This window comes from Hemiscyllium ocellatum, chromosome 39 (assembly GCF_020745735.1).
Source record: "Hemiscyllium ocellatum isolate sHemOce1 chromosome 39, sHemOce1.pat.X.cur, whole genome shotgun sequence".
NCBI lineage: Eukaryota > Metazoa > Chordata > Chondrichthyes > Orectolobiformes > Hemiscylliidae > Hemiscyllium > Hemiscyllium ocellatum.
The window spans coordinates 8,356,309-8,375,674 of NC_083439.1; the positions used below are offsets into that span (position 1 = coordinate 8,356,309).

General features: G+C 47.5%; 1 protein-coding gene across 1 annotated transcript in view; it reads left to right on the top strand.

Moving 5' to 3' along the window:
* Positions 1–19,366, top strand: part of coro2ba (coronin, actin binding protein, 2Ba) — a 187,272-nt gene that overhangs the window by 119,338 nt on the left and 48,568 nt on the right. Inside the window, exon 3 of the mRNA XM_060853372.1 lies at positions 15,717–15,833. Coding sequence (XP_060709355.1) covers positions 15,717–15,833 — 117 coding nt within the window. The remainder of the gene's footprint in view (positions 1–15,716; positions 15,834–19,366) is intronic.

Below are 19,366 nucleotides of genomic sequence, written 5' to 3' on the forward strand. Positions count from 1 at the left end.
ATCCCCATCCAGATGCCTTTTAAATGTTGTTATTGTACCAGCCTCCACCACTTCCTCTGGCAGCTCATTCTATACACGTACCACCCTCTGTGTGAAAATTTTGCCCCTTAGGCCTCTTTTATATCTTTCCTCTCTCACCCTAAGCCTGTGCTCTCTAGTTCTGGACTCCCCCATATGGAAAAACTTTGTCTATTTATCCTAGCCATGCCCCTCATGATTTTATAAACCTCTATAAGGTCACCCCTCAGCCTCCGATGCTCCAGGGAAAACAGCCCCCGCCTGTTCAGCCTCTCTCGAAAGCTCAAATCCTCCAACCCTGGCAATGTCCTTGTAAATCTTTTCTGAACCCTTTCAAGTTTCACAACATCCTTCCAATAGGAAGGAAAGCAGAATTGCACACAATATTCCAAAAGTGGCCTAACCACTATGTTGTACAGCCGGAATATGACCTCCCAATTCCTGTACTCAATGCTATATCCAATAAAGGAAAGCATACCAAACGCCTTCTTCACTATCCTTTCTCCCTGTGACTCTACTTTCAAGGAGCTATGAACCTGCACTCCAAGTTCTCTTTGTTCAGTAACACTCCCCAGGACCTTACCATTAAGTGTATAAGCCCTGCTCTGATTTGCCTTTCCAAAATACAGCACCTCACATTTTTCTAAATTAAACTCCTCAGCCCATTGGCCCATCTGATCAAGATCCTGTTGTAATCAGAGGTAACCTTCTTCGTTGTCCATTATACCTCCAATTTTAGTGTCATCTGCAAACATGCGGACAGTATTGTGGCTCAGTGGATAGCACTACTGCCTCACAGCACCAATGACCGGGGTTCAATTCCAGCCTCAGGTGACTGTGTCTGTGTGAAGTTTGCACATTCTCCCCAGGTCTGCGTGGGTTTCCTCCGGGTGCTCTGGTTTCCTCCCACAGTCCAAAGATGTGCAGGTTAGGGCGGATTAGCCATGAGAAATTGTCCATAGTGTTCAGGGGTGTGTAGATTAGGTGCATTAGTCAGGGGTAAATGCAGAGTAATAGGGTAGGGGAATAGAACTGGTGAGTTACTCTTCAGAGGGTCGGTATGGACTTGTTGGGCCAAATGGCTTGTTTCCATACTGTAGGCATTCTATGATTCTTTGAACTTACTAACTCTACCTCCTTTGTTCACATCCAAATCACTTATGTAAATGATGAAAAGTAGAGGACCCAGCAACAATCCTTGTGGCACTCCACTGGTCACAGGCCTCCAGTCTGAAAAACAACCCTCTATCACCACCCTCTGTCTTCTACCTTTGAGCCAGTTCTGTATCCAAATGGCTAGTTCTCCCTGTATTCCATGAGATCTAACCTTGCTAATCAGTCTCCTATGGGGAACCTTGTCGAACGCCTTACTGAAGTCCATATAGATCACATCTACTGCTCTGCCCTCATCAATCCTCTTTGTTACTTCTTCAAAAAACTCAATTAAGTTCATGAGACATGATTTCCTACGCACAAGATCATATTGACTATCCATGATCAGTCCTTGCCTTTCCAAATATTTGTACATCCTGTCCCTCAGGATTCCCTCCAACAACTTGCCTGCCACTGAGGTCAGGCTCACTGGTCTATAGTTCCCTAGCTTGTCCTTACCACCCTTTCTTAAACAGTAGCATCACGTTAACCAACCTCCAGTCTTCCGGCACCTCACCTGTGACTATCAATGATACAAATATCTCAGCAAGGGGCCTAGCAATCACTTCTCTAGTTTCCCACATAGTTCATGGGTACACTTGATCAGGTCCTGGGGATTTATCCACTTTTATCATTTCAAGACATCCAGCATTTCCTTCTCTGTAATATGGACATTTTTCAAGATGTCACCATCTATTTCCCTACATTCTTTCTCTTCCACGTCCTTTTCCACAGTAAACACTGATGCAAAATACTCCAGTGTCCACGTCTTATGTTTAGTGGATAACTTTATAATTCCCACCATAGGGGCTGTTATGGTGCAGTGGTAGTGTCCCTACCTTGAGCCAGACATTCCAGGTTTAAGCCTCAATGTGCTCCAGTGATGTGTGATGACACTCTGAAGAGATTGGTTAAAACATCACCCAGAGTGCCCACTGTGAGATGCTTCAGTAGATGGTGCACGGAACAGTCCAATCCCCTTTGAATGTATTTAACACACACACCCTTACCTTCCCACAGACTCCTCCATCCACTACACCCCACCAACGCCCCCCTCCCCCCCCCCCACACACACACAGACACAGACACTCACACAGACACTCACACAGACACTCACACAGACACACACACAGACACACACAGACACACACAGATACACACACACACAGACACTCACACAGACACACACAGACACAGACACACACACAAACACGCACACAGACACTCATACAGACACACACATAGACACTCACACAGAAACACACACAGACACTCACATAGACATACACACAGACACACACACAGACACACACACGCACACACAGAAACACACACAGACACTCACACAGACATACACACAGACACACAGACACTCACACTGACACACACACACACACTCACATAGACATACACACAGGCACTCAAACAGACACACACACAGACACACACACAGACATACACACAGACACACACACATTCACTTACACAGACACACACACAGACACTCACACATTCACTCCCACAGACACACAGACACAGACACACATACACTCACTCAGACATACACACAGACACACACACACAGACACAGATACACACACACAGGCGCAGACACACACAGAGCCACTCACCCAGACACACACGCAGCCACACACACAGTCACAGACACACACACACACACACACACACACACACACATAGATACACACAAACACACGCACACACAGACATCCACACACTTAGACACCCACACGGACAGACACCCACACACACTGGCAGAGACACATATACAAAGACACACACTCACATGCAGACAGACACACAAATTAATAATCTGCACTGAGTGAAACTAACACACAGCATGCTGGAGCCTGCTGGGTTTAGTCTGTCATTGATGAGTTTTGTCCCAGCAGGATGGAACTATCTACACTGGGGCCCCATGTTTAACACAAATTAATGTCAGTTTGAATGAATTCCCATGGAAACAAGAGCACACCCCATAATCAATGGGAGAGATAGGGAGGGAAATGGACCAAACGCAGGCAAATAGATCCAGATTAATTGTGTAAACTGGAAAGCACAGACAAGTTGGGCCGAAGGGCCTGTTGCCGTGCTATAATCCTCTGTGAGCTGTTGTCTGAGCTTTACCATTTTATTCTGTCCTGTATGTTTTGAGTGACTGAGGGGAGAGTGTTTTCGAAGCCCTGTGCTGTGCTCTTCTGTATTTCCCACACACCACCAACCCCCACCCCGCCTTCACCCACTGCCCTCACCCACCCCACTGCCTGTACCCACAGGGAACGCTGTTGCTGAAGCCCTGCTCAGTGCCAGACTGTGGGGCACAAGCTTAGCTTCCAGTTGGTGTAACAGGGGAAATGGGAGGTGACACCAGAGAGAGAGAGGGGAAGGCTGTGCTGGGAGGTTGGATTTGGCAGTGCACTGAGCACAGTACTCAGCAGGATACTAGGTCGGAGGGGGATGGATTGGACTGCGGGCAGACAGTTACCAGTGAGAGTGGGGCGAGGGAGAGACAGACACCAGTTACAGCCCACAGTTTCCAGGGCCAGACAGTGCCAACTCTGGGCGGTGAATGTGAAGGCAAACGTGGGTACTGCAGATGCTCGGAGATTAGAGTCAAGATTAGTGTGGTGCTGGAAAAGCACAGCAGGTCAGGCAGCATCCAAGAAGCAGGAAAAATCGACGTTTCAGGTAAAAGCCCTTCATCATGAATCAGTGCTGAATGTTGAGGAAGGTTCATTCTCAGGATGAAGCATTTTTAATTCATTCATGGAATGTGGGCATCACTGACTGGACCAGCATTTATTGTCCCATCCCTAATTACCCAGGGGGCAGTTAAGAGTCAACCACATTGCCTGTGGGTCTGGTGTCACGTGTAGGCCAGACCAGGTAAGGATGGTAGTTCCTTCACGAAAGGACGTTATTGAACCAGTTGGGTTTTTCAATGGAAAAGCCCAGCAGGTCGGCAGCGTCCGAGGAGCAGGGGAGTTGATGTTCCGGGCGTAAGCCCTTCATCAGGATGCTGCCTGACCTGCTGTGCTTTTCCAGCAGTATACACTCAACTCTGATCTCGAGCATCTGCATTCCTCACTGTCTCCGAGCTGATTTTAATCTCACGGCGAAGCCTCTTCCAGGGATGCCTACCTTGAAGAAGGTCTCCTCCTCTCTCTCAGTTACCTTCTCCCCAGCCCCACGCCCCTCCCATTGATCTCTCCACCCAGAGGCTCCCAGCCTCATTCCTGATGAAGAGCTCCTGCCTGAAACGTCGATTCTCCTGCTCCTCGGAGGCTGCCTGACCTGCTGTGCTTTTCCAGCAACACGCTCTCGACTCTGATCTCAGGCATCTACAGATCTCCCTGTCTCCCTGAGAGGTTGGTTCCCCTGGTGGGAGAGTCTAGAACCAGAGGGCATCCTGCCACAATAAGGAGTGGAACAGTTAAGATGGAGATGAGGAGAAATGTCTTCTCCCACAGAGTAATGAATCTGTGGAATTCTAAATAAGTATATTCAAGGCTGAGCGAGACATTTTTTTTTTAGATATTTTTATTAGAAATTTAACATTTTTACAAGTTTACAAAAGTAAACAAAACTCTCAAATACAAACATTGATATACAATTAACTCAAATATACAATAGTCAAAATTTAACAAAGGAACAAAAAGAAAAAAAACTGAAATATAAAAAAACAAAACTCAACTTTCTACTAATCTAACCTACAACGAGTCATGGGTTTGTAGAGTCCTGTTGGAGAAGCCTTGGTAAGTTGCTATAACAGCTTGTAGATGCATATAAAGAAAAAGTGGGCGGCACGGTGGCACAGTGGTTAGCACTGCTGCCTCACAGCGCCTGAGACCCGGGTTCAGTTCCCGACTCAGGCGACAGACTGTGTGGAGTTTGCACGTTCTCCCCGTGTCTGCGTGGGTTTCCTCCGGGTGCTCCGGTTTCCTCCCACAGTCCAAAGATGTGCAGGTCAGGTGAATTGGCCATGCTAAATTGCCCGTAGTGTTAGGTAAGGGGTAAATGTAGGGGTATGGGTGGGTTGCGCTTCGGCGGGTCGGTGTGGACTTGTTGGGCCGAAGGGCCTGTTTCCACGCTGTAAGTAATCTAATCTAATCGAGACAGATTTTTAATCTGTAGAGGTTATAGAGAAAAGGTGGGAAGGCAGAGTTGAGAGTAATCGGGTCAATGTTTGGAATCTGGTATGATTAAAGAGTCATAGAGCCATGCAGCATGGAAACAGACCCTTCGGCCCAACCAGTCCATGCTGACCATAATCCCAAACTAAACTAGTCCCTGCATTTGACCCTTATCCCTCTAAAATGTTTCCTATTCATGTACTTATCCAAGTGTCTTTTACCTGTTACCTGCATCCACTGCTTCTGCTGAAAATTCATTCCACACACGAACCACCCTCTGTGTAAAAAAAAAGCCCATTATGTCTTTTTAAAATCTTTCTCCTCATTTAAAAATAGAGTCGTACCAGACTTGAAGTATTAACTCTGTTTCTCTCTCCTCGGATGCCGCGTGTCTTACTGAGTTTCTCCAGCATTCTCTGGTTTTAATTCTCTTCAGTGTCCTGATTAATATCTGTCCCTCAGTCAATACAAAAGGGAAGGCGCAGGTTCCCTCTGGCTGTTAGTGAGTTGCAGCTTCCACCATTTGCTGTTTAAAGGGACAGGAGGTCATTGGTTCAAACTCAGGAGGTGCCCATTTAAAACAGAAATGTGGGAATTCATTTTTGTCATAATGCTCAAGTGTCTTTACAGCTTCCCCCGCAATTCAGAGTGTTTTTTAAGGCAGTGGGCAACAGATTCTCAGTAAACAAAAGGTGGGACGGTTCTTGGGGTATTTGGAATCAGACCAGCAACGGATCATATTGAGCGGCAGAACAGGCTAGAGGGGCGGAGTGGCCTAGCCTCACTCTCCTAACCCGTGACTACTACTTTTCCAGCAACAGTGAGCGGTCTTCAGGTGCCTCATTGGCTGCAGATCTCTGGAGCCTTCGGTGGTTGTGAAAGGTGATATATAAATGCAAATCCCTAATTCCAGATATGCAGCTTTTCGAGGTTGTGGGACTGAGAGAAATAGGGAAAGCAGCTGTTGTTAGCAACACTGTTGATTTGCATCGGATGGGGAGCAGTTGTAATTTTTAATTAAAACCATGCAAAGCCAGGAACTGCTTAAGTTTGGAAGGAATGATGAGAGGGAGGGCTGGTCACAACAGCCTGTCCATTGGTCAGCATCATCTCTGTAACTCCCATTTCTTTTCAAACCAGCTGGGTGAAGAGAGACAGGTGTCAGATAGATTACCCTACTTTTGAACTGGCATGAGGTTGAGAGAGTTCTGAAGAAGGGTCATTCGACCCCCAAACATTAACTCTGTTTCTCTCTGCAGATGCTGCCAGACCTGCAGAGTTTCTCCAACACTGTTTTTGTTTGAGAGAGTTCCAACTTTGGACCAAGTGTTGGTTTTACAGGCAACACCGCCACCCTGTGGAAGAACTATAAATAACAGTTGCACAGCATTTGCTCTCAGATCTCAATGGACTTGGAGCCATTACGCTTTCAAGTCAAGAAATACGGGTAGAAAAGAACTTTACATATTTCCCAGCTAATTTATTATAAAATATTTTCCCCTATTTATACTTTCTGGACAGTATGCTGTAAAACTAGTCTCCATTGATCAACATATTTACAGGCTGAGTGACAGGGGAGTGAGAGGTTCTGGATATCTTTTTCAAATGGCCATCATGGAAATGATGAACTGAATGGCCACCCTCAGCTCTATGGTTTTAGAAGCTAAGCATCTGCTAGACTTGGTTTTCTTTTATTAAGGAAGGACAGAAACTGCATTTACATAGCACCCTTCATAACTTCAGGATAGCTCAAACAATTTACAACCAATGAAGTTCTTTTGAAGCAAAATCTGTGTTAAAATTGTGTAATAACTTCCTCCCTGTTCCCTGCTGGTTGCAGCTCTCCCTTTGAACTTGTGCTGAATTAGGTGAAGCACATCACTGCCGACCAGTCCACTATGTGTTACCGGCCATTCAGATGTAACGGCTGTGCCTGCATTTTTAAAATTTGCTCATTCAGTGTTTCCCTGATTCCCTTCAGTGTGGAAACTGGCCCTTCGGCCCAACAAGTCCACACTGACCCTCCAAAGAGTAACCCATCTTCATTTCCCTACATTTACCCCTGACTACTGCATCTTACACTATAGGCAATTTAACTTGGCCAATTCACCTAACCTGCTCATTTTTCTACCCAGAGGGCAGTTAAGAGCCATTGCTGTGGGTCTAGAGTCACACGTGGGTCAGATCAGGTAAGGATGGCAGTATCTCCCCTCAGGGACAATAGTGAACCAGAGGGGCCTTCCCTACAATCAGCACATGGTCATCATTAGACTCCAAATTTTATCAAGTTCAAATTCCACAATCTCTTGTGGCAGGTTTTGAACCCGGGTCCCAGGGACATTATCTGGGTCCCTTCATTAACAGCCCATGAGGCCATCACCTCCTCAGTGTGCTGCTGTCCTTCCTCTCGACCCTACAGGTAACCCCTGACCTCACGTCCCATATCAGAGTCTGCAAGGACCCTACTCATTGCAAAACCCTGCTCCCCACACCCCGTCTCTACAGACACAAAGATTTGCTGCTCTCCTGCTGCTCTCGTTCCTAAAGAGTGATTTTTCAGAGGTATGGGCATTTGATAGAAATGTAAAGTACCTGACCCCAGTCCCCTCCCCCTCCTCCCACTGGGGTCCTGTGTGATTATTTCGAGGGGGTGTGGGGTGAGGGGCATATGGAGAGAGTTCCTCAACGCGCATCAAATATTAAGCACAAGATCTGGCCAATGATTGTGGGATCTTGCTGTGCCTACATTGGGTGCCACATTTCCTAGTCCCAAACAAGTGACGGGACTGCAGAAGTAATGTAAAGCGTCCTAGGACTTCTGGTATTTGTCAAAGGCCCTTGCTAAATGTACAACTTTATTTTCTGACCAGGCAATCATTAATCCTACCCAGCGTGAGAAGCCCATTTCCTCAATATTTTATTGTTTGTAAATTTCCTTTTCACTTTTCTCTCCCGCTGCCTGAACTGTGCCAGCAGGTTTAGATGAGCAGTGAGTCCCAAGCTGCCCCTCATGTGGGTGACACAATCCAGCCTGATTCAGAATGTTCTGTCCCTCTCAGTTACAGTCAGGGAGTCTGAGGGAATGCGGCACTGTTTTGGAAGCAACATTAAACTGACCCCCCAAATATCCTCAAAGACAAACGCTAAAGATCCCATAACAGTGGGGTGGACAACAGTGGCTCAGCAGTGCAGCTTCACAGCACCAGGGACCCGGGTTCAATTCCACCCTCTGTGTGGAGTTTACACATTCTCCCCGTGTCTGCACGGGGTTCCACCACAATTCAAAGAAATGCAGGGTAGGTGGATTATCCACACTAAATTGCCCCATAGCGTGCAGGGTAAGTGGATTAGCCACACTAAATTGTCCCATAGTGTGTGGGGTGGATGGATTAGCCACACTAAATTGTCCCAAAGTTTGCAGGGTGGATGGATTAGCCACACTAAATTGTCCCATAGTGTGCAGGGTGGATGGATGAGCCACACTAAATTGTCCCATAGTGTGCAGGGTGGATGGATTAGCCACACTAAATTGTCCCATAGTGTGTGGGGTGGATGGATTAGCCACACTAAATTGTCCCATAGTGTGCAGGGTGGATGGATGAGCCACACTAAATTGCCCCATAGCGTGCAGGGTAAGTGGATTAGCCACACTAAATTGTCCCATAGTGTGTGGGGTGGATGGATTAGCCACACTAAATTGTCCCAAAGTTTGCAGGGTGGATGGATTAGCCACACTAAATTGTCCCATAGTGTGCAGGGTGGATGGATGAGCCACACTAAATTGTCCCATAGTGTGCAGGGTGGATGGATTAGCCACACTAAATTGTCCCATAGTTTGCAGGGTAGGTGGATTAGCCACACTAAATTTCCCCATAGTGTGCAGGGTGGATGGATTAGCCACACTAAATTGTCCCATAGTGTGCAGGGTAGATGGATTAGCCACGCTAAATTGTCCCATAATGCGCAGGGCAGATGGATGAGCCACGCTAAATTGCCCCATAGTGTGCAGGGTAGGTGAATTAGCCACACTAAATTGCCCCGTAGTGTGCGGGGTAGATGGATTAGCCACACTAAATAGTCCCATAGTGTGCGGGGTGGGTGGATTAGCCACACTAAATTGTCCAACAGTATGCAGGGACAATGGATTATCCAAACTAAATTGCCCCATAGTGTGCAGGGTAAGTGGATTAGCCACACTAAATTGCCCCATAGTGTGCGGGGTAGGTGGATTAGCCACACTAAATTGTCCAACAGTATGCAGGGACAATGGATTATCCAAACTAAATTGCCCCATAGTGTGCAGGGTAAGTGGATTAGCCACACTAAATTGCCCCATAGTGTGCGGGGTAGGTGGATTAGCCACACTAAATTGTCCCGTAGTGTGATGGTAGGTGGATTAACCACACTAAACTGCCCCATAGTGCGCAAGGTAGGTGGATTAGCCACACTAACTTGTCCCACAGTGAGCAGGGTAGATGGATTAGCCACACTAAATTGCCCCATAGTGTGCGGGGTAAGTGAATTAGCCACAATAAATTGTCCCAAAGTGTGCGGGGTAAGTGAATTAGCCACAATAAATTGTCCCATAGTGTGCGGCGTGGATGGATTAGCCACACTAAATTGTCCCATAGTGTGAGGGGTGGATGGATTAGCCACAGTAAATTGTCCCATAGTGTGCGGGGTAGATGGATTAGCCACACTTAATTGCCCCATAGTGTGCGGGGTAGGTGGATTAGCCACACTTAATTGTCCGATAGTGTGCGGGGTAGATGGATTAGCCACACTAAATAGTCCCATAGTGTGCAGGGTAGGTGAATTAGCCACACTAAATTGTCCCATAGTGTGCGGGGTAGATGGATTAGCCACACTAAATTGCCCCATAGTGTGCGGGGTAGATGGATTAGCCACACTTAATTGCCACATAGTGTGCGGGGTAGGTGGATTAGCCACACTAAATTGCCCCATAGTGTGCAGAGCAGATGGATGAGCCACGCTAAATTGCCCCATAGTGTGCAGAGCAGATGGATGAGCCACGCTAAATTGCCCCATAGTGTGCAGGGTAGGTGAATTAGCCACACTAAATTGTCCTAGAGGGTGTGGGGTAGGTGGATTAGCCACACTAAATTGTCCCACAGTGTGCGGGGTAGATGGATTAGCCACACTAAATAGCCCCATTGTGTGCGTGGTAGGTGGATTAACCACACTAACTTGTCCCACAGTGTTCTGTTTAGATGGATTAGCCACACTAAATTGTCAAATAGTGTGCATGGTAGATGGATTAGCCACACTAAATTGTCCAACAGTATGCAGGGACAATGGATTAGCCACACTAAATTGTCCCATAGTGTGCGGAGTAGGTGGATTAGCCACACTAAATTGCCCCATATTGTGCGGGGTAGGTGGATTAACCACACTAAATTGTCCTACAGTGTGCGGGGTAGATGGATTAGCCACACTAAAGTGCCCCATAGTGTGCAGGGTAGATGGATTAGCCACACTAAATTGTCCCATAGTGTGCGTGGTAGGTGGATTAACTACACTAAATTGCCCCATAGTGTGCAGGGTAGGTGGATTAGACACACTAAATTGCCCCATCGTGTGCAGGGTAGATGGATTAGCCACACTAAATAGCCCCATAGAGTGCGTGGTAGGTGGAGTAACCACACTAAATTGCCCCATAGTGCGCGGGGTAGATGGATTAACCACACTAAATTGTCAAAGAGTGTGCATGGTAGATGGATTAGCCACACTAAATTGTCCAATAATATGCAGGGACAATGGATTAGCCACACTAAATTGTCCCACAGCGTGCAGGGTAGATGGAATAGCCACACTAAATTGCCCTGTAGTGTGCAGGGTAGATGGATTAGCCACACTAAATTGCCCCATAGTGTGCATTGTAGATGGATTAGCCACACTAAATTGCCCCATAGTGTGTAGGGTAGATGGATTAGCCACACCAAATTGCCCCATAGTGTGTAGGGTAGATGGATTAACCACACTAAATTGCCCCATAGTGTGTAGGGTAGATGGATTAGCCACACTAAATTGCCCCATAGTGTGCGGGGTAGATGGATTAGCCACACTAAATTGCCCCATAGTGTGTAGGGTAGATGGATTAGCCACACTAAATTGCCCGATAGTGTGTAGGGTAGATGGATTAGCCACACTAAATTGCCCCATAGTGTGTAGGGTAGATGGATTAGCCACACTAAATTGCCCGATAGTGTGTAGGGTAGATGGATTAGCCACACAAAATTGCCCCATAGTGTGTAGGGTAGATGGATTAACCACACTAAGTTGCCCGATAGTGTGTAGGGTAGATGGATTAGCCACACTAAATTGCCCCATAGTGTGTAGGGTAGATGGATTAGCCACACTAAATTGCCCCATAGTGTGTAGGGTAGATGGATTAGCCACACTAAATTGCCCCATAGTGTGTAGGGTAGATGGATTAACCACACTAAATTGCCCCGTAGTGTGTAGGGTAGATGGATTAGCCACACTAAATTGCCCCATAGTGTGTAGGGTAGATGGATTAACCACACTAAATTGCCCCATAGTGTGTAGGGTAGATGGATTAGCCACACTAAATTGCCCCATAGTGTGTAGGGTAGATGGATTAACCACACTAAATTGCCCCATAGTGTGCGGGGTAGATGGATTAGCCACACAAAATTGCCCCATAGTGAGTAGGGTAGATGGATTGGCCACACTAAATTGCCCGATAGTGTGTAGGGTAGATGGATTAGCCACACTAAATTGCCCCATAGTGTGCGGGGTAGATGGATTGGCCACACTAAAATGTCCGATAGTGTTTAGGGTAGAGGGATTAGCCACACTAAATTGCCCCATAGTGTGCATTGTAGATGGATTAGCCACACTAAATTGCCCCATAGTGTGCGGGGTAGATGGATTAGCCACACTAAATTGTCCCATAGTGTGCATTGTAGATGGATTAGCCACACTAAATTGCCCCATAGTGTGCGGGGTAGATGGATTGGCCACACTAAATTGCCCCATAGTGTGTAGGGTAGATGGATTAGCCACACTAAATTGTCCCATTGTGTGCAGGGTAGATGGATTAGCCACACTAAATTGCCCCATAGTGTGTAGGGTAGATGGATTAACCACACTAAATTGCCCGATAGTGTGTAGGGTAGATGGATTAGCCACACTAAATTGCCCCATAGTGTGTAGGGTAGATGGATTAGCCGCACTAAATTGCCCCATAGTGTGCGGGGTAGATGGATTAGCCACACTAAATTGCCCCATAGTGTGTAGGGTAGATGGATTGGCCACACTAAATTGCCCCATAGTGTGTAGGGTAGATGGATTGGCCACACTAAATTGCCCCATAGTGTGCGGGGTAGATGGATTGGCCACACTAAAATGTCCGATAGTGTTTAGGGTAGAGGGATTAGCCACACTAAATTGTCCCATAGTGTGCATTGTAGATGGATTAGCCACATTAAATTGCCCCATAGTGTGCGGGGTAGATGGATTGGCCACACTAAATTGCCCCATAGTGTGTAGGGTAGATGGATTAGCCACACTAAATTGTCCCATAGTGTGCATTGTAGATGGATTAGCCACACTAAATTGCCCCATAGTATGCAGGGTGGGTGGATTAGCCACACTAACTTGTCCCACAGTGAGCAGGGTTGATGGATTAGCCACACTAAATTGCCCCATAGTGTGTAGGGTAGATGGATTGGCCACACTAAATTGCCCCATAGTGTGTAGGGTAGATGGATTAGCCACACTAAAATGTCCGATAGTGTTTAGGGTAGATGGATTAGCCACACTAAATTGTCCCATAGTGTGCAGGGTAGATGGACTAGCCACACTAAATTGTTCAATAGTATGCAGGATAGATGGATTAGCCACACTAAATTGCCCCATAGTGTGTAGGGTAGATGGATTGGCCACACTAAATTGCCCCATAGTGTGTAGGGTAGATGGATTGGTCACACTAAATTGCCCCATAGTATGTGGGGTAGATGGATTAGCCACACTAAATTGTCCGATAGTGTTTAGGGTAGATGGGTTAGACACACTAAATTTTCCGATAGTGTGCGGGGTAGATGGATTAGCCACACTAAATTGCCCCATAGTGTGCATTGTAGATGGATTAGCCACACTAAATTGCCCCATAGTGTGCGGGGTAGATGGATTAGCCACACTAAATTGTCCCATAGTGTGCGTGGTAGGTGGATTAACTACACTAAATTGCCCCATAGTGTGCAGGGTAGGTGGATTAGCCACACTAAATTGCCCCATCGTGTGCAGGGTAGATGGATTAGCCACACTAAATAGCCCCATAGAGTGCGTGGTAGGTGGAGTAACCACACTAAATTGTCCCATAGTGCGCGGGGTAGATGGATTAACCACACTAAATTGTCAAATAGTGTGCATGGTAGATGGATTAGCCACACTAAATTGTCCAATAATATGCAGGGACAATGGATTAGCCACACTAAATTGTCCCACAGCGTGCAGGGTAGATGGAATAGCCACACTAAATTGCCCTGTAGTGTGCAGGGTAGATGGATTAGCCACACTAAATTGTCAAATAGTGTGCATGGTAGATGGATTAGCCACACTAAATTGCCCGATAGTGTGTAGGGTAGATGGATTAGCCACACCAAATTGCCCCATAGTGTGTAGGGTAGATGGATTAACCACACTAAATTGCCCCATTGTGTGTAGGGTAGATGGATTAGCCACACTAAATTGCCCCATAGTGTGCGGGGTAGATGGATTAGCCACACTAAATTGCCCCATAGTGTGTAGGGTAGATGGATTAGCCACACTAAATTGCCCGATAGTGTGTAGGGTAGATGGATTAGCCACACTAAATTGCCCCATAGTGTGTAGGGTAGATGGATTAGCCACACTAAATTGTCCCATAGTGTGCATTGTAGATGGATTAGCCACACTAAATTGCCCCATAGTGTGTAGGGTAGATGGATTGGCCACACTAAATTGCCCCATAGTGTGTAGGGTAGATGGATTAGCCACACTAAATTGTCCCATAGTGTGCATTGTAGATGGATTAGCCACACTAAATTGCCCCATAGTATGCAGGGTGGGTGGATTAGCCACACTAACTTGTCCCACAGTGAGCAGGGTTGATGGATTAGCCACACTAAATTGCCCCATAGTGTGTAGGGTAGATGGATTGGCCACACTAAATTGCCCCATAGTGTGCGGGGTAGATGGATTGGCCACACTAAAATGTCCGATAGTGTTTAGGGTAGATGGATTAGCCACACTAAATTGTCCCATAGTGTGCAGGGTAGATGGATTAGCCACACTAAATTGTTCAATAGTATGCAGGATAGATGGATTAGCCACACTAAATTGCCCCATAGTGTGTAGGGTAGATGGATTGGCCACACTAAATTGCCCCATAGTGTGTAGGGTAGATGGATTGGTCACACTAAATTGCCCCATAGTATGTGGGGTAGATGGATTAGCCACACTAAATTGTCCGATAGTGTTTAGGGTAGATGGGTTAGACACACTAAATTTTCCGATAGTGTGCGGGGTAGATGGATTAGCCACACTAAATTGCCCCATAGTGTGCAGGATAGATGGATGAGCCACACTAAATTGCCCCATAGTGTGCAGGGTAGATGGATTAACCACACTAAATTGCCCCATTGTGTGCGGGATAGGGGGATTAGCCACACTAAACTGCCCCATAGTGAGTGGGGTAGGGGATTAGCCACACTAAATTGTCCCATAGTGTGCAGGGCAGATGGATGAGCCACGCTAAATTGCCCCATAGTGTGCAGGGTAGGTGGATTAGCCACACTAAATTGTCCCATAGTATGCGGGGTAGATGGTTTAGCCACACTAAAATGTCCCATAGTGTGCGGGGTGGATGGATTAGCCTCACTAAATTGCCCCATAGTGTGCAGGGTAGGTGGATTAGCCACACTAAATTGTCCCATAGTGTGCAGGCTAAGTGGATTAACCACACTAAATTGTCCCATAGTGTGCAGGCTAAGTGGATTAGCCACACTAAATTGTCCCATAATGTGCAGGCTAAGTGGATTAACCACACTATAGTGTGCGGGGTAGGTGGATTAGCCACACTAAGTTGTCCCATAATGTGCAGGGTAGGTGGAGGGTCTGTGTGGACGTGATTGGCGAAATGGCCTCTTCTTGTGCTGTAGGGATTCTGTCCTCTGTGACACAGAGCAGCGAACTCCTGCCAAAGGTGTTGACATCGTTTTTGCCAATGGACACCATGGAAGGAGATTATTGTACCGGAAGGGCTTTGCAATGTTCTGAGGATGTGAATCAAAGGTCCTGCATAATACAAGATCTTTGACAGAATCTGTTCAGGAATAACCACCCTCTCTTTCTCTTCTATCTTAGACGGGCCGAATAGATCCCCTATACCCGAAGGTCTGCGGTCACCAGGGCAACGTGCTGGACATTAAATGGAACCCGTTCGTGGACAATATTTTAGCGTCTTGTTCAGAGGACTCCTCAGTGAGTGCTGCCATCAACGGTTTTACAGTCACAAAGCCGAGCTTTTCAAAGTCAATAATTCATATCGGAGAAACTCAATTTAAACCAGACATGAATGGCACCTCCTCAATCTGAGGAGTACGGGCAGGAACTGCCTCAGTGTTGGTCCCACACCCACACAGAGCTCATGTTGCTCTGCCTATGGACCACAGACAGCACCACTATGAGCACAACTGAAGGAGCAGGCACTCTGAAACGGTCCGTGCTGAGGGAGTGCTGCACTGTCAGAGAATCAGTGTTGAGGAACTGCTGCACTATGGGAGGGTCAGTGCTGAGGGAGTGCTGCACTGTGGGAGGGTCAGTGCTGACGGAGTGCTGCATTGTCACAGGGTCAGTGCTGAGGGAGTGCCGCACTGTTGGAGAGTCAGTGCTGAGGAAGTGCCACACTGTTGGAGGGTCAGTGCTGAGGGAGTGCTGCACTCCTGGAGGGTCAATGCTGAGGAAGTGCCGCACTGTCAAGGGTCAGTGCTGAGGGAGTGCTGCACTGTCGGAGGGTCAGTGCTGAGGGAGTGCCGCACTGTTGGAGGGTCAGTGCTGAGGGAGTGCTGCACTGCCGGAGGGTTGAGGCTGAGGGAGTGTCGCACTGTCAAGGGTCAGTGCTGAGGGAGTGCTGTACTCTGGGAGGGTCAGACCTGAGGGGGTACTGCACTGTCAAGGATCAGTGCTGAGGGAGTACTGCACTCTGGGATGGTCAGTATTGAGGGAGTGCTGCACTCTGGCAGGGTCAGTGCTGAGGGGATGCCACAATGTCAGAGGGTCAGTCCTGACGGGGTGCCACGCTGTCAAGGGTCAGTGCTGAGGGACTGCCGCACTGTCAGAGGATCCCTGCTGAGGGAGTGCCGTTCTGTCGGAGGGCCGGTACTGAGGGAGTGTGCACTGTCGGAGGGTCAGTGCTGAGGGAGCACTGCACCGTCGGTTGGTCAGTGCTGAGGGAGTGTTGCACTGTAGGAGGGTCAGTGCTGAGGGAGTGTTGCACTGTAGGAGGGTCCCTGCTGAAGGAGCATCGCACTGTTGGAGGGTCAGTACTGAGGGAGTGCTGCACTATCAGAGGGTCAGTGCTGAGGGAGTGCCGCACTGTTGGAAGGTCAGTACTGAGGCAGCACCGCACTGTCGGAGGGTCAGTGCTGAGGCAGCACTGCACTGTCGGAGGTTCAGTCCTGAGGGAGTGCTGCACTGTCGGAGGGTCAGTGCTGATGCAGCACTGCACTGTCGGAGGGTCAGTGCTGAAGGTGTGCTCTGTGACATTTGAGACATGAATTTTCTGAGCAGATGGTGGGAATGCCTACCCTCTCAGCTGGACAGTTTGATGAAGGGGCAGGGAATCCCCTCCCCACCTCAGCTCCACCTCTACCCCCATCCTCCCTCAATAAACATCAAACAAATCGATCACAAGGTGAACATCAGCCCAATGTGGCACCATCTGATTGTTCCTGCTGTCAATCTCCATTCGGTTTTTATCCAAACATTCCACAAGAAACAGGCAATTCCTTGAGGAATGAACGGAGCTGGATGATTTACAAATCAGTCATTAATGTTTTTGTGTTTAAGAATTCTGGTGTCAGCAAAGAGTTTGCAGATCAATTACAAAGTGAGATTTCAAGCCGTGGGGTTTATTTGCTGCTTTACAATCATTCACAGCAAGAAAATCCAAACTTGTTTTTGTCCTATTTTCCTGTCATTGCAAGGCTCCTGAGACTCTTGTTGGAATTACTGGATAATACATTGTAGTGGATCTTCCCTTTCTGAAGGGGTTGACTTGCCTGCACTCTGTTTGGCTTAATTTGACAAATGGAAGCCTTGTCTTTAATTATCCACTGACCTAGTTTTCAAACCTCACAGTGCATTAGATAAAGAGGTTCCTAATCACCTTCCTCTCTGTCTCTCACAATAAAAAATTCATGTTCAGCTCCCTGGCATTCTGTCATATCTCAGTGTGCCCTAAGCAAAGTGCTGGAAGTGGGGGATGGGTTCACTGCTGTTAGTTTGTGGAGTGGGTGATTCATTATCGAATTGTAAACTGTGTTAAAACAATGACTGCAGATGCTGGCAACCAGATTCTGGATTAGTGGTGCTGGAAAAGCACAGCAGTTCAGGCAGCTTCCGAGGAGCAGGAAAATCTCTGGATTAGTGGCGCTGGTGCTTGCTCTGTTGTCAACTGAGAGACGGGAAGGACAGCAGATGCTGGCAGCCAGAGCCTATGGATATGGGGCTGGAAGTTCACAACTGGTTGGACAGCATCCGAGGAGCAGGAAAGTCAACGTTTCTGGCTGAAACCCTTCCTCAGGATTACGCTGTGTCCCAGCAGTGTTAGTCTGAGCAGGTCACTGTTTCAGGAGTAAAAATATTCAGGGGGAAGCTGGGGACGGAGACGGGAGAGAAATCACTGGCCTTGGTGTTTCTCTTGTTTCTGTGTCTCTACTTCCCTTCCCCCTCCACCCCCTACCCCATCTGTCACCCTCTCCCTCACACCCATCAGAATTGGAAACAGCTGTCCATGTGATTTTGCTTTCTGGGGGCTATCTTGTGCCTTTCAGTGGCTCCTTTCTCATTTGCACTCGCTTGTTTATTCCATGGTGGGGAAACGTTGTAACAACAGCTTCTGAATTTGTGTTGCCGTATGGGATACTTAGCCAGACTTGGCAGCAGAATGAGAATAATTCACCAATATCTTGGAGAATGATCAGGCTGGAATAACCGGAGCCACAGCACGCAGTGAACGCGTTGACTAAACTCCCAGTTTGCACAATCACGGGCATACGTTAGGAATAACAGGAATTTGTCCAAAATACTTGACACACTTCCGCATGCAAACGGCCATCGCCCTAAAGGAACCTTCCACAAACACTGAGGTCATAGTTGATGCAGTTCCCTCTCACACGCACAATGCTGGCAGTTCCTACTCTAGTCACGGTGTCTCTAATCTTGATCTCCAATTAAATACAACAATTGACAATGTTCATTGCAATAGTGCCCCTGCACACTCCACCTCCAGCTGGTATTCAGATTTAAGCTGTAGATGTCACATGCATGGTTTTTGGTGCTTTTCAATTTTCCCAGCTCCAAAAAAACTGACTCATCATTTGTTTGCAGTTTTAAAACCGTTCTGACTCATCTACAGCCTCTGTGTCTTCATTTGGCATCTTACAGTCGCCCCTCTCCCTCTCCCACTGTCTTCCACCCTGCCTACTCCCTCTCTTCCTCTCACCCCATCCATCCCTTCCAGCCTCAATCTTTTTACCCCAGTCACTGCAGCCTCCTGCTCTCCCACACAACATCGATTTCTCTTTCTCACTCTCTCCTGCAGTGCTCTATCTCAAGCTCTCATTCTCCCCCTCTATACACATTCTTCCCCTCCCCACTCTCTCTCTCCCTTCCCTGTGCTGTCTACTTCTCTCTCTGACCTTCCCCACACACTACCTCCCCCATCCCATTCTGTCTCCCCCCTCCCCAGTCTCTCTCCTCCACCCTACTCTCTCTCTCCCCCCTCCCCACAC